Below are 15360 nucleotides of genomic sequence, written 5' to 3' on the forward strand. Positions count from 1 at the left end.
GAAACATTTTCTTTTCTAAATGAAACGCACTAGCATATGACAGAGTGAAAAGATTTCATTGTTGTGGAATAAGAAGCAGAAAGAGTAGCTTCCTTCCTCTTCTGCTTCTTGGCGCGTATCATCCCTTGCTTCTTATTTTCTTTTTTTCTCATATGATTAAATGATTTAGTTACCTCAGCTAAATAGAAAAAAGGAGAAAAACTCATTCTTATCTAGGGAGAAAGCTCTTTTTTATAGAAATTTCTCTGTCAAACGGCATCAAAAAAAAAAAAGATTGAAAATGTTGCAAAGGCACAAGCGTAATAACTAATAAGCGCTCAAAAATAGAATGGGGAAGGGTTTCTTATTGAAACCTAGGTTGGCAGTTCCTTAACCCCCTAACAGAATTATTTGCCAGTTCTCAGGAGAATATGTTGATAGTCTTATATATAACTGCCAAGTGAAACTTTCTCGCAGTGTGGAGAGATGAAGATCACAAAAATGATCTCTAGTAAGCTGGACAGTCTACGAGATACTCGTATCGTTACTTTTTTTTTTTTTTTTGGGTAGACTAAAGAGAAGATTGGACCAGAATGATAAAATTCGGATTTTGGATTTCACAATCTATTGCTTAATTGTCACCGCTCTCGGGTGAAAGTGGAACAACAAAAAACAGACAAGAAACAAGCTAAAGAACGCAAAATAACTACTAGTGTTTTAGGCAGAAAACGTCGAGTTGCTCATATTTGTCATGATTCTCAATCAGTCTCATGGATTCCAAATCTCAACCCTATCCGACCTAGTAATTCCCGATAACAACATTGATAATTATAAAGCTACTGAAAGCTTTCCGGTACATAGATTCTGCTTGATCTCCTCCCACAAAACACAGAACCTGGTAGAGTACAGTTAATCACTTGGTTTCCCAGAACATCAAAGCACAAGACCACCTCCACTAACATTTGGATATTGGGGTCGTCGTAATAGCGGCACCGTAATTCTGGCCTAGCTCGAGTAGATTTGGAGATGACCGACAAGACATCCGAAACTCTGGGCCAGGGCAATGGAATTGGATTGTTTAGGTTAAAGAGTGCAGATTTAAGGTCATACATAAACATCAACCTCTTTGCCAGATTAAAATAGCTTTGTTGGCTGAAAACATTTTCTGAACATGTACCGTGATCCCTCCATTCATGGGCCCAAAACCCTTGTTCAATGCGCCAATTACCTGTCGCTGATGGGGGATTTGGCAAGAAATAATCATACCAATAACTATCCCGTGCATTTATACTTCGTTGATCCTATAGAAAAGAAAATTTGTAATTATTAACTAAGCATAAACTCGCAATTATTCAAAAAGGAAAAAAAGTCGCAATGATCCTTTTATATTTTATTTACATTACCAACATTTGTTTAAGTAAAAGGATTATGTTAACAGGTAACCTTGTTAGTACACTTAAATTATACTTTAACTTACTACCTAATTTACCATGTTAATGCATACACTCCTATGTATTGCACCCTTTCATTTAGTTTTGCCAAAATTTAACACCTGAGAGCCTGTGGCATCCTAGGCAAACCCTAAATAAAAATAAGTAAACATAGTAAATTTTCTTGCCAAATTTGTATGATGTATTTATTCCAGAGATGCATTGTCTTGAAATCCTAGTGCATTTTTTTTTGTAAAATGAACTAAACAAATAAATCTATTGAGCATTCATTTTTCAACCTTATAAAGGTTTTTCTTGTTTTTTTTATTGAATATTATAGGATTTACTAAACATGTTTACTTTATATGATGACAAAATAATTTAACTTAGAAGATAATAGTTGTTACAAGAGAGAAAAAAATAAAAGAAAATTTGATGTGTTAGAACAGTTGAAAAAAATTGTTTATGGGGTCTTTGATTAATGGGTATGAACTATGAAGGGTAAGAATGTGTGTCAAAATTAAAAAAAAAAGTATCAAATTAATGATACCCATGCCTATTGCTTGATAATCATTATGAGAGTTGTTCAATGGAAATAAAAGTACTTTATCTTGTATTCTATCATTCCGCACTTATAGCTTGAGTTTCATCTTTATTAACTTTTTAATAAAATGAAACCTATTCTACTCATCTCAAAGCAAAATATATAAGGGTGAGTATGTATGGTTTATATTTTCAATGTTTTGACTCCAAAATACGAACCAAACACCTTCTAATTGTTATCAATCAATTATTGTTCCTTGTTTGTTAATTAGGTATCCTGCTTATTTTTCAATTGATAATGCTACATAAAAGAGGACACTAATGCTCATAGTAAGGTTTACGATTCCAATTTTCTGATTCTGAAATACGAACCAAACACCTCATGCTTATCATCAATCAACTATTGCCACTTATTTGCCAATTAGGTGTGCCACTTTTTTTTTTTTTTTGGTTAGGTCACATAAGAGTGGAAATCACTAATAATTGAAAACCTTAGTTCCATATACATATAATAGATTCCATTAATTTTAATAGAATGATATGTCTTTTTTTTCAGCTAACATATAATTCTGTTTGTTGATTGATATTGAAACTCACAAATTTGGTAATTAGACCACTTTTAAAATTTTTTAACTCATGCCAGAATGTAAATTAACCATTATCTTTCATTTCATCTACAATCCAAACGAAAATAGAGAAATTGTAACTGCAAAAACGCATTGGGGGACTTTGGTATTGTATTATTAAACAATTTAATAGAAGTGAAGATATGTAAAAGAGGACTAATGATCAAGTGATTGTAATGGCAAAGAAGTGTCTTATCCAAATTAAACAAATTAGAACTAATGGTATAGTTAAATAAACTATATTAGTGGTGTAGGTATACTCCATCTTGTGCAAAATTTTTAAAATATGATTGAGAAAAGAAAACAAGGAGAGGAAGTTATGGGAAGCTATAGATGTCTATACTAAATAAACACTTCTACAATTTACATCTATATATATATATATATATATGTATGTATGTTAATTAAATTAAAGATAAAGCATGAATTCGCTTATGAGGTTAATTATTTTGCCACTTTTTGTAAAGCCATATCTACCTCTCATAATTTAGCAGAAACACAAAATACCTCCAAAATTAACAGTATTATCTGAGGCTAGAAAAAAGTCAGAGTCAAAAAGAATATTTAGATTTGTTCTAACAAGTAACTATCCACACAAGCACTTGGGTTAGCCTAGTGATCAAGGAAAACTCTCAAGTTTAGGGTTTGAATCTTCAAGAAAACTTCCTCACAATTAGAATATAAAAATTATTTGTTTTCTAATCAATATTTTGTCTTCTTATATACCTTTAATCTCATATACATTACACTAAAAAGGAACTACAATATTTACTTTAAATAATATTTCAAGTAATCTCCTGTACTCGCAACAACATATTCATTTTACTATACTATTCATAAACTATTAACTATCTTCAATCCTTTATTTATCAATTCCAGACTCTTTTCGATCTTTATATGATTGATCTCGATTGCAAGCTCTTTACGATCCTTATATAATTGCATTAGCTTTTTCTTCAATTCCATCGAAGGATGGCTGCAGATTTACAACCATCGTTTATTCTATTTCTTTTATTACTTTCTTTTTGTCTTTCATTTTTTTTTCCATGAAAATTATGTTTACAAATATTTTTTTTATTTCATTAGTTTTACAGTGTGGGATGTGCCTTAATTATTAGAACATATGAAGTGAGAGGAGGCTTTACATTATGCTATATTTTTCCATTTTCGAAATTTGTATTTTTACGTTTACAACAAAGGACAAAATGATATTACCATCACCACCCATTAAAAAAAAACACTCACGAACAAGTTTAATAAAATCTCCAACAACCACCAACAACTTACATATTTTCTTTGTGTGAATTTTTTCTTTTTTTATTTGCACACACAGGATTTGCTTTCCCACTAGTGGGTAATCATTAAAAAAAATTTTAGTGCTCTGGTTAATGCCAAAACCCCAGTGTCGGGTAAGGATGTCACATATAATAAATGAATGCATGAGATACAGATTTATTTTTCATTGTTTTAAAACATCAATCCATGGTAAATAGTAAGATTGTGCAGACAGAACAATTTAATACTCTGACCTTCAGTGGTCGATAACGGGTGCCACCACACTTGTACAAACCTCGCGTGTAGTTATCGGGCCAGAGGCCATGCAACGTAAACTTGGGAACCGGGGTTTCTCTCCCACATTGGTACAACCTACAATACGATGGACCCCAAAACGTAACTAGCCTGAAGAACTCGTATTGACCACTTACTTTTTCCGCATCAATGATGAACACAACCAGTATCAGTGTCAGTATTATATAAGATCTAGCCATAAGGAAGGCTCTGGAAATATTTCAACGGAGGCTTGGGATGAAGCGGAGGGAGGGAGAGGACGGAATCGGTTAAAAGTTAAAGACGGCACAAACTCAATTTATGAGCTATTCAGCATCACGGTATGTGATGGATCGGTCCTCAAGTCGAGACATGGCGAGCCCCTTCGCAGAAGAACTTAAAAGCAACTGAGTATCACTCTATGCAATGATCGGTTTCAAAAGGTATGACTGCGCATGTGATTGGAAGAAGAATGTGATGGATCGGCCTTGAAAAGGTATGATCTCACATGTGATTTGGAAGATGAACAGTCCCCACTTTCTAGATTGTTTTGAATTCAATTTGATTTGGATTTTGCACAAAGTATATGATCTTAATTCTACAGTGCATTTGACTAATCAATTTTTGGTTTCCGATACATGTACCAGATGGCCAAAAAGAATTCCTCATTCACAGTTAAAGCACAAACAATGTTGCTGACTTGCTGTAGTGCCTTGCCATTTTAGTCAATTTGAAGATGAGAACTAAGTCATAACCTTGCTAGTCCATTACAGCTCAGAGTCCATAAAAATAAAAATAAAAAAAGCCCAATTTGTGATGATGTTTGACCCTAAGCGAAGCTCTGTAGAATTTTTGGTCTACAAGAAATTGTCAGGTAAATTTTTGGGAATTATTTAAACAATTAGAATTATCTTGAACCATTCACAGGACTAGATCCGAGGAAAAGCTTGTACTTTGGCGTTTCAATCTTCCTCAATGTTTCTTTCCCTGCTCCAACTATGATATCAATTGCTAATCATTGTTTTGAAAACCAGATTGGACCAGTCAGTTTGACCTGTCGGACCGCGAATCGATTATAGCTTCGGTTCAGTTTATACTTTGGGTTGATTGAACTTAGAAATCAAATTGAACCATTCGAACCGTGTGAATCGTACGAGCTGAATTGAACCATTGAACCAGCAATTTTTTTTGTTTTTGTCTATTAAATTGAAAAAAATTAAAAAAAGGTTTTTCTTAACCCTAAAGATTAATTTTCTATTTTTTGCCTTATCAAGTTTGTAAAGACTATTTTTTGCCACATCCACTTACTTTCTTCTCATTTTTTGCCTCTTATCAAGTTTGTATATCTATTTTCTATTTTTTTGATTTCTTCCAAACTCCAAACTTCTTTTTTTTTAAAGGGTTGCAATCTCTAAATCTAAAAAACATGAACTAAAATTTAAACTCACAATGTCTAATTCTCATAGACGTGAATTTTGTATAATTTCAGAATATTGTGGTATTTTTGGGTTGGATTCAAAATTATTAAAAATTTATTTGTGAAAATCCAATTCCTTTGAAAGTTTTAGACTTTTTATCATATAAAGTTCTAAATTAGTCCAATGCATGTCTTATTTTGTGCATATTTATTATATAAATTATTTTTTAAAAAAAAGCATCAAACTAGGGTTGAACCAGTTCAACTGATTGATCCTCGACCCGAATACTTCGTCGGTTTAATTAACGGTCCGAATTAAAAAACATAATGCTAATTTTGAGGATCCTATTCAAGATCTCGTTTTAAGTATAATCCTTTGTAGTAGTTGCATTTGCTTGTATGATTCCCGTTATCAAAAGTACTAAGGGCCCTTATCAAAAACAACTTATTGAAAAGTATTTCATTAATAGAGTTTTTAATAAAAGTACTTATTAATTGTTTAAGTACCTTTAAATATATTGTTTGGAAATATAGTTTAATATGTACTTATTGTATTAGATAATGTATAATTTGAAAACTTTTAAAAGTGTTTATCTCTTTATTTGATTCATAATAAAGGATAAAATGATTAAATTTGATATTTTATTTTTTAAATCACAAAAACTACTCTAAAAACACCAAATTTGAGCTTTTGATAAAAATATTTTTTACACCAAAAACTCTACTCTTAATTTTATGGGATGATGTTCACAAAACACTTTAAAAGTACTTTTAGCATCTAAAAGTACTTTTTTACCAAAAGCACTGCAACCCTAAACGGAGCCTAAATCGACATGCAATATACTTACTCAAGGAAAAAAAAGGTAAAATACAAAAAAAACCTAGTATTTGGCATATAGACACTTTAACTCTCTGTGATTTGAAAACAAACAATTTAACCTCTTGTGGTTGTAATTAACGTGAAACCATTATATTTCCCATTAGGCTTAACGGTTAAATTTGAATAGTCAAAGTTTTCAAATAAAATGACAAATCACCCTTCAATTTAAGTTTAACATAATGCTTTAAAAAAATTAGGCCAAACTATACTTTTAGAAAATATAGAGGTCAAAATAAAATTTTAGAAAAATCTTATATCTAGCTCGTATTCAATGTTATCTATTGGACTACTACGGGGATAAAAAAAAAGAACTTATAAATGCTTCTGTGATTTTTAATTCTTTTTCTTCTTTTTTAGACAAAACAAATATAAATTTTTTTTTAATCACAGTGATAGCAATCCAATAGATAACATTAAAGACGAAACAAATATAAGTTTTTTTTCCAAAAATTTTATTTTTACCTCAATATTTCCTAGAAGCATAGTTTGTCCTCAAATTTTATTTAAAACATTATGTTAATCTTAGATTGAACGGCGATTTTGTATCTTTGTAATAATTTTATTTGATAACTTTGACTATTTAAATTTGACAATTAAGTCTAACAAAAAATAATAGTTTCAATTTAGTTACAACCACAAAAAGTTAAATTATATGTTTTTAAACCACAAGAAACTAAAATTTACATATGCCAAAGCACAGGGGTTTGTATTTTACTTGAAAAAAAATGCACCTATCAGACATAGGAGGCTCCTTTAAACTACATTTTGGCTTTGGGACTTAAGGCTTGTTTGAGATTGCGATAATTTATTGAAAAGTACTTCCTCAATTGGGTTTTTAATAAAAGTACTTATTGAATTCTTAAGTGCTTTTAAATATATTATTTAGAGACATAACTAAATAAGTATTTATAGTATTGGATAATGAGTAATTTAAAAATTTTTAAATGTAATTATCTATTTATTTAGTTCATTATATAGGATAAAATAATTAAATTTAATCCTTTATTTTTTTAAATCACAAAAAGTACTCTAAAACATTAAAATTGAATTTTTGCTAAAAGTGCTTTTAATATAAAAAAAAAGTGCTTTTAATATCCTCCTAATTTTATTGGATAATGTTTACAAAATGATTTAAAAGTACTTTTAGTACGTAAAAATTATTTTCTGTCAAAAGCACAGCAATCCCAAGCTGTAAAATGGCATAACTAAAGAACTATTTTCTGGTTCAAAATCTGTCTATTTCACCTCTTTATTGCTGCTAAAGGACTTGTTTTTGAAAGGAAGTTGAAGGAATTCTAAAACCATGCAATAGGTGCCTCTAGCATATCTATAACTGTCAATGGGGTTGGGCCAGCCCGAGCTCGGCTCGTTCGGCCAGACAAAAAGCCCGATGAGCCCGACCATTTAGTGAGCAGGTCTGAGTTTGAGCCTAAAAATTAGGCTCGAATTAAATATGAGGCGAGGTTGGGCCTTAATTACCGATATAGGCCCGGCCCTTTAATTACTTATATATATAATATTTATATTTTAATATTATGTATAATTATATATCCAAATATATTATTACTAAATACTAACTATATATATAAATTACAAAGCACAAAAATATATCTAAAGACTCTTCCATAAGGTTTCTTGAGAACCAATATTAGTAATGTATAACTAAATCTCTAACTTTTCTTGTTGATTGAGTAAATTTTTGTATTGGCATAATATTGATTGATTTCTTTTTGGTCTACAAACACAAATCATCAAGCATATTTGGATTTAAATCACAAGATTATAAAAAAAACTTTCAACTTTTAAAGATGTCTTGGCTTATGATCGCATGTTTTATTACTATTTTTCATGCATTTTGAACGAATTAAATATAAATATTGTTGAAAAATTTTTGGTTTATATACTTTTTAAGAACTATTATTTGTTCATGTTTAGTTTTAATATTATAGTCTTGTAAATATTAAATTAGTTTTACAACTTAATAGTTTTACTAATTATATTAAGAAAATTAAGGAGTAATAAGTGAGTTTGGGCTAAGTCTGATTAAGGCTCACAACCTGAATATTATGTGAGTTGAGTATGAGTTTCACATTTATGAACCTGAAACTCATAGCCCGAAACCCGAAAATGTTTCAAATTAAATGAGTTGAGTTTGAACTTATCAAAACCCGGCTCATTAGGCCTGATTGACAGACCTAAGCATATCCTCGTATACTCGATATACTCGAGGGGAGTAAATTGGCCCCCGCAGCCATTACTGAAACATTTTTCGGGATATGATAGAAGTCCCTTTTGTCTTGCACCCTAGCCTCGCTAAGTCCGTCAACAGCTATGAAAATTGACAAGGAGAAGAGATGGGCGGAAGGAAACCTTTATGGTAGGAAACCCTTTGACCGCTCCTACCGTAGGAAGTCATTCAGAGTTGGACACGTGTATTTGGTCCAAAAGCAACAAACGGAGCCGTCATGTGGCAGTGGTAACGCGCGTGGAGAAGGAAGGAATGAACGTTGATGCCCAACCAATAAACTACTAGCTATTTATGAGCATTTTACTTTGAATCAATTAATTTATATTAAATACATAAATGTTTATAAGTGAAATTCAAAAAGTATTACACTAATATTATTACGAAAGGGAAACTAGTAGGTTTTCTATTTAACATAAATTAAATACGTGAAAGTAAAAAAAGAAATTACCCACTTTTTACTAACTCTTTACGGGTTTCTTCTATTATATGAATAAAGTACTAGTTATTTATAGGCATTTTACTCTGAATCATATAATTTGTGTTAAATACATAAATGTTTGTAAGTAAAATTTATGTCAAAGGGCTTCCCAGCAATTATTTCATTGTTTCTCCACCGCTTTATTACATTCAACAAAATTCTGAAAGTGCTATTCAGTGCACCTAATATACCAAAAAATGTAGTAAAATTAATAACAATATACCAACAATAAATACCCATGACTTAAATATACTAAGCAATCATAAAAATTATTAGGGTTATATAGTTACTGTAGAAGTTGGTGACAAACAACGTGCAACCTACATTCCATTCAAACTAACGATAGTACGAAAAAAAAAGACTAATTAATGAAAAGACGATCTCGAAAAATTTTTAAATTTATAGTCACAATATGTGAGTTCGTGATAAATACAAAAAAGTTGGTAGCATAATTTTTTCCCCGAAAGCATATCATTTACAATTTCCTTTTATTTCATGTTCACACTATTTGCAGTTTGTTCATTTTTGTAAATGTAATACAATTACAACTAAAAAAATTATGTTTCCCTAATGATATTATCAATTATATACATATGCTATTATACATTATATAATACACGTAGCTAATAAGATCATTATTGTAAGTTTGTAACTAATCAAACTAAATATTATATGTAATTAGATAAAAATATACAAATATTATAATATAAATAAAAGCATATAATAATATACTATATATCAATATTCTTTATAATTATACATTATATAATTATAATGTATATTATATATTAGATATTATTGTATATTATTATATTCATAATAATAAATATAATTGTAATTATATTTTATATTACTATTACATGCGCATATATATTATAATTACATGAACTTATAAATAATTGTAATGACAAAAAAATAATACAAATATATTACTATATAATTGTAATAAATTATATCATATATTATGAAATACATGGTTGTCAATTAATTAAATAATTATAATATATATTTATACAATATATTATACATGTGTATATAATAATTATAAATGCAAATATAACTATTTTTGTTATTGTAAATATATTATAACAATTATAAATATATTATATAATTATACTAATATCATATAACTATATATAATATTTTAATTAGAATATACATATCATATATAATTATATACTTTTTGTAGTAGATGGTTGGACAATTACTAGGGAATCAGTCCAGGTAGGCCCGCAGAGCATGACACATGGTCAAGAAGGCCTTTATGCTGACGGAGACATTTTGTTGAAGTGGAAACGCGCGTGGACTAATATAACCAAAATACCGTGTTCGGATGGTTAAAGTGCAAACGTGCGTGGACAGATGGAACCAGAATATCGTGTCCGGATGCGGATCGTCCAATTACCAAGGAATACCGTACACTGTTGACCGCTTAGGATAGTAGAGGAAGGGATAATTGCAGGATTGAACCAGAGGTACACAACATTTGCAAATTAAGCCGTAACGAATGGCAATATGCGACAACTGACTATAAATGTAATTGTGTGTCAAGAAAGAACGGAATTTACAACTTGATGATAATGTCAAATTTGCCACATGTGGTGGAGAAGAAGTGGGAAGAGCAAAAAACGGGAGGTGAATGTACTGGTTGGGCATCAAATTAAAGTAGAAAACGAATCACACATATGTATAATATGTATGTTTAGTACCCAAATATTCAACATAAGCATCCGATTCAGCTTTTGGTTGTCTGTTCTTCATTCAAATCAATTTTGTAACGGATTTGAAAAGATCGAAATATCATTAATGGCTTTTGATTTGCATCGACACTAAATATATGAAATTGAAGCCGAGGTATACTTTGTAAATGTACGTAGTTGCAATTGTCGTATTGGAAAAATAGGAAAGAAATGTTGTTTGACTACAGTTAAGTATCAAAAATTGTATTTGCTACTAACATCACCGTCCATAAAATTAACAAGCACATTTTATGGACTTATGCTCAGGAAACCGCGTACGAATTCAGTTACTGTTGTACTAATTTGTCTAAAAGTGAGCATGACAATGTAATGTGGCGTTTCTGAATAGGGTTTGGGAAGGGAGAATTGGAATAATTATGATAGTGATGCATATGTTAATTAAAATATTTAAGGACTAATTATATTTTTATTACAATATTAGTATAGTTATATAATATATTTATAATCGTTATAATATTTTCATAATAACAAATATAGTTATGTTTGTATTTATAATTATTATATACACATGTATAATATATTGTATAAATATATAGTATAATCATTTCATTAATAGATGACCGTATATTTACGAAACATATGTGTTATAAATTGATTAAATTTATATACTAATATATTTATATTACTTATAAATATATTTATAAATGTATATTAGATGTTCATGTTATTATAATATTTTTGTGTATAGTATATTAATATATAGTTATATTAATATTACAAAATTTTTATAATTTTCTTTTATCATATATAATATTTAATTTGATTAGTTACAAACTTAGAATAATGATATTATTAGCTATGTGTAATATATAATGTGCCGGGATGTAGGTAATTTAATTGATAATATGAATTGTAGTATTAAGTATACATGCTTATTAATAAAAATTATGAATTAGTTATACTAAATTTAGTAATACATTTGTACTAATACATTTAGTAATACAGTTATACTAATATAGTATACACGCATTTAATTTATGTTAAATACAAAACCTACTAGTTTTCCTTTCGTAAAAATATTAGTATATCACTTTTTAAATTTTACTTACAAACATTTATGTATTTAACATAAATTATATGATTCAGAGTAAAATGCCTATAAATAACTAGTACTTTATTCATATAATAGAAGAAACCCGTAAAGAGTTAGTAAAAAGTGGGTAATTTCTTTTTTACTTTCACGTATTTAATTTATGTTCAATACAAAACCTACTTGTTTTCCTTTCGTAATAATATTAGTGTAACACTTTTTGAATTTCACTTACAAACATTTATGTATTTAATATAAATTAATTGATTCAAAATAAAATGCTCATAAATAGCTAGTAATTTATTGGTTGGACATCAGCGTTCGTTCCTTCCTTCTCCACGCGCGTTACCACTGCCACATGACGGCTCTGTTTGGTGCTTTTGGACCAAAAACACGTGTCCAGCTCTGCATGGCTTCCTACGGTAGGAGCGGTCAAAGGGCTTCCTATCATAAAGGTTTCCATGGGCAGAACAGGGAGACAATAGACTTGTCTCAAAGGAAGGAATGTAGGAAATGAAAGGACAGTTGCAGACAAGACACGATGGCCGCCAAAAATGAAGTCGCTATAGTATTTCTACTCCTCCAGATATTATATTTAAGAAGACAAGAAAGTGAAGAATACCTATAACATAATCTATCTTATTTTAGATGAAGGGCAACATTTATCCTATAACATTTCTAGGATTTAATCTATCTTATTCTAAGTGGAGGGGATTCTAAAGAGACATGGACGAGCTGGTATATACTTAATCTATCCTATTCTAGGTGGAGAAGATTCTAAAGAGACATGAACTAGCAAGTATACAGATTTGACTAAATCAAAAGGTTGCCCTCAAACAAGTAAGATTCGAATCACCAAAAATGAAGTCGCTCTAGTATTTCTACTCCTACAGATATTAAATGGGAAAATCGCCAATTTAGTCCCTAAACTTTTTTTTTCTGTCGATTTAGTTCCTATACATTATTTATAGCCAATTTAATCCCTAAACTTATATTTCGGTTCCAATCAAGGAGTTTTGCGGCGGCGCCACCGCATAATTTCTGTCAGCTTCCCAATCGAGCAACAAGAAGGGGTATTTTAGGAACTTCCATTCTAAAGCCTTAACCAAAATTAAAAAAAGGTGCAATCTTGCCGTTTCTCATAACTCAAGATTCAATTCTTGACTTCACTTGGATGTTGTGAATTGGAGTTTCGAATCTAGTCAGCTCAATTCAATCCAATTGAGTTTCCATCAGATTCTGAATTGAGTTCAAACCAAATTTAATTGAGTTCCAATTGAGTTTCCATCAAAATCCAATGAGTCTGAATTTGGTCCTTGCTTTTCAAATGCAGCATAATCTCCCAAAAGAATTGGCGAAGGAAATTATGCCGCAGAACCAAATGCAAATCTCCCAAAAGACCCAAAACCCAATTCAATGGAGAAATACCCACCCAAAATCCAAATCTCCTGCAAAACCCAATGCGGGTGAATTATGCAGTGGATTTTCAAAGCAAGGACCAATGCAGCAGAACCAAATGCAAAACCCTCAAGCCGATGATGGCCTCAGCTCATCCTTTGGAGTCACCTCTCGTCCTCGTGAGGAGTCCATCGCCGCCGCCAATCCTTCCTTCACCGACGGAGTTGCCACCCAGGAATTCTTGACTCCTGCCATGATTCCGCTTTCATGTCCCAATCCATCAAATCAAGGGCTAAGGATATTCAACCATTCGATTATTTTGATCCCAGGTCCGATCCAAACCAACTTCTTCTCCGGCGGAACAGCTATGGCTCTGCCAATGGAGTCACTACCACGACGCCGACCGTGACCATCCGGAATCAGAATCATTGGAGAAATAGCTATGGTTGTAGCAATGACGATGTCAATTTGAAATTGGATAGTGGGGGTTTACAGAGGATATTATCCTAGAAACAAAAATTGTCGAAAATTGCCCGTCATGTTGCAGTTTCACGGTGGAGTGGGAGCAATGCTTTAGTGGCAAATGATTTGTTTTGCAGGCAGATTGCTTCAGTGGAGATTGCACCTTTTTTTAATTTTGTAGGCGGAATGCTTCAGTGGAGTTTGCACCTTTTTTTAATTTTGGTTAAGGCTTTAGAATGGAAGTTCCTAAAATACCCCTTCTTGTTGCTGGATTGGGAAGCTGACGGAAATTATGCGGTGGCGCCACCGCGAAACTCCTTGATTGGAACCGAAATATAAGTTTAGGGATTAAATTGGCTATAAATAATGTATAGGGACTAAATCGACAGAAAAAAAAAGTTTAGGGACTAAATTGGCGATTTTCCCGATATTAAATTTAAGAAAACAAGAAAGTGAAGGAGAAGTTTCAGATACCTATAACTTAATTTATCTTATTTTAGGTGAAGAGCAACATTTATCCTATCACATTTCTATCTTATTTTAGATGGAAAGGATCCTAAACAAACATGAATGAGTAGGTATATGGATTTAATACATTTTTTATAGTCACTGAACCAAAATTCAATGGTCCAAATACGTCAAATACTCGAAGGGTTAAACCTCTCCAAAACGTAAAATGTGCCCTTGAAATGACGGGCTGACATAATGGGCCACAAATGCTAGATACATCTAATAGCCACTGAAAAACTCGCCATCATCACCCAATCTTTGAAAGTTACAAAAGTGGAACCATGCAAATCACAGGTCAAAATCACAAATCGACCTGTAAGGTCTCCGGTCTTGAATCACAGCTCGAAGCCCCCCGGGGTTAGATCATCCGGTCTGCGGCTGGAAAACCACTCGCAAGGTCGTGGGATCGAACCTCACCTAACGCCTGGGTGCGGTTGGGGTGGCGCTGTACTCCAGGCGCAGGGGATTAGTCGGGCCGCCTTCGGGTCTTGACCCGCACACCCCTGTGTTGACAAAAAAAAAAAAAAAAAAAAAAATCACAGCTCGACTTGGGGGCTAATTGAATGGGTAAAAATAATAAAAAAAGTCAGGTGGCAGCTATTCAGATTGTAAACTGACTTCCTGCAATTGGCAAAGGCTATTGAAGAAAGACGTCTCAAAAGCTGAGACCAAGTGCTGGAAGAAAATAAGGAAGACGTGAGATCGATCCCTTCCTTTCATAACTCCTAAAAAACTAATCATTCCCTCTCTTCTCCGGCTAATTATTCAAAATATTGCCAAAAAAAAATCAAACATTTAGGGCTCTGACAATGCTCTGATATTAACAGCCCGGCAGCAAAAGTAAATTTTTTTTTTAAAAAAACAACACTGGCTGTTGGGCTGTGTCAGTTATGTCAGTGCTGTCGGGTTATGTCAGCCTGGCAGCAGCTGCAAAAAGTCAAAAAAAAAAAGCCATTGGAGTTTAAATCATCTTCAGTGTATAGCAGCAAGTAATTAGAGCTGCTGGGGAGAACGGAAAGAAAGAAACACTTTCTTGGCCTTACTTAGAAAC

The 15360-nt window shown here is 31.7% G+C and overlaps 1 protein-coding gene across 1 annotated transcript; it reads right to left on the minus strand.

The window, feature by feature from the left end:
- Positions 1-815: 815 nt before the first annotated feature.
- On the minus strand, positions 816-4359 carry LOC113757692 (ribonuclease S-7-like). Its single transcript, XM_027300834.1, has 2 exons — positions 4108-4359; positions 816-1280 (listed from the first exon to the last, which is right to left on the minus strand). The coding sequence occupies exons 1-2, from the start codon at positions 4345-4347 to the stop codon at positions 816-818; spliced, it is 705 nt and encodes a 234-aa protein (XP_027156635.1). The 5' UTR covers positions 4348-4359.
- Positions 4360-15360: the final 11001 nt, after the last annotated feature.

This window comes from Coffea eugenioides, unplaced genomic scaffold (genome assembly GCF_003713205.1).
Source record: "Coffea eugenioides isolate CCC68of unplaced genomic scaffold, Ceug_1.0 ScVebR1_3251;HRSCAF=4431, whole genome shotgun sequence".
Taxonomy (NCBI): Eukaryota; Viridiplantae; Streptophyta; class Magnoliopsida; order Gentianales; family Rubiaceae; genus Coffea; species Coffea eugenioides.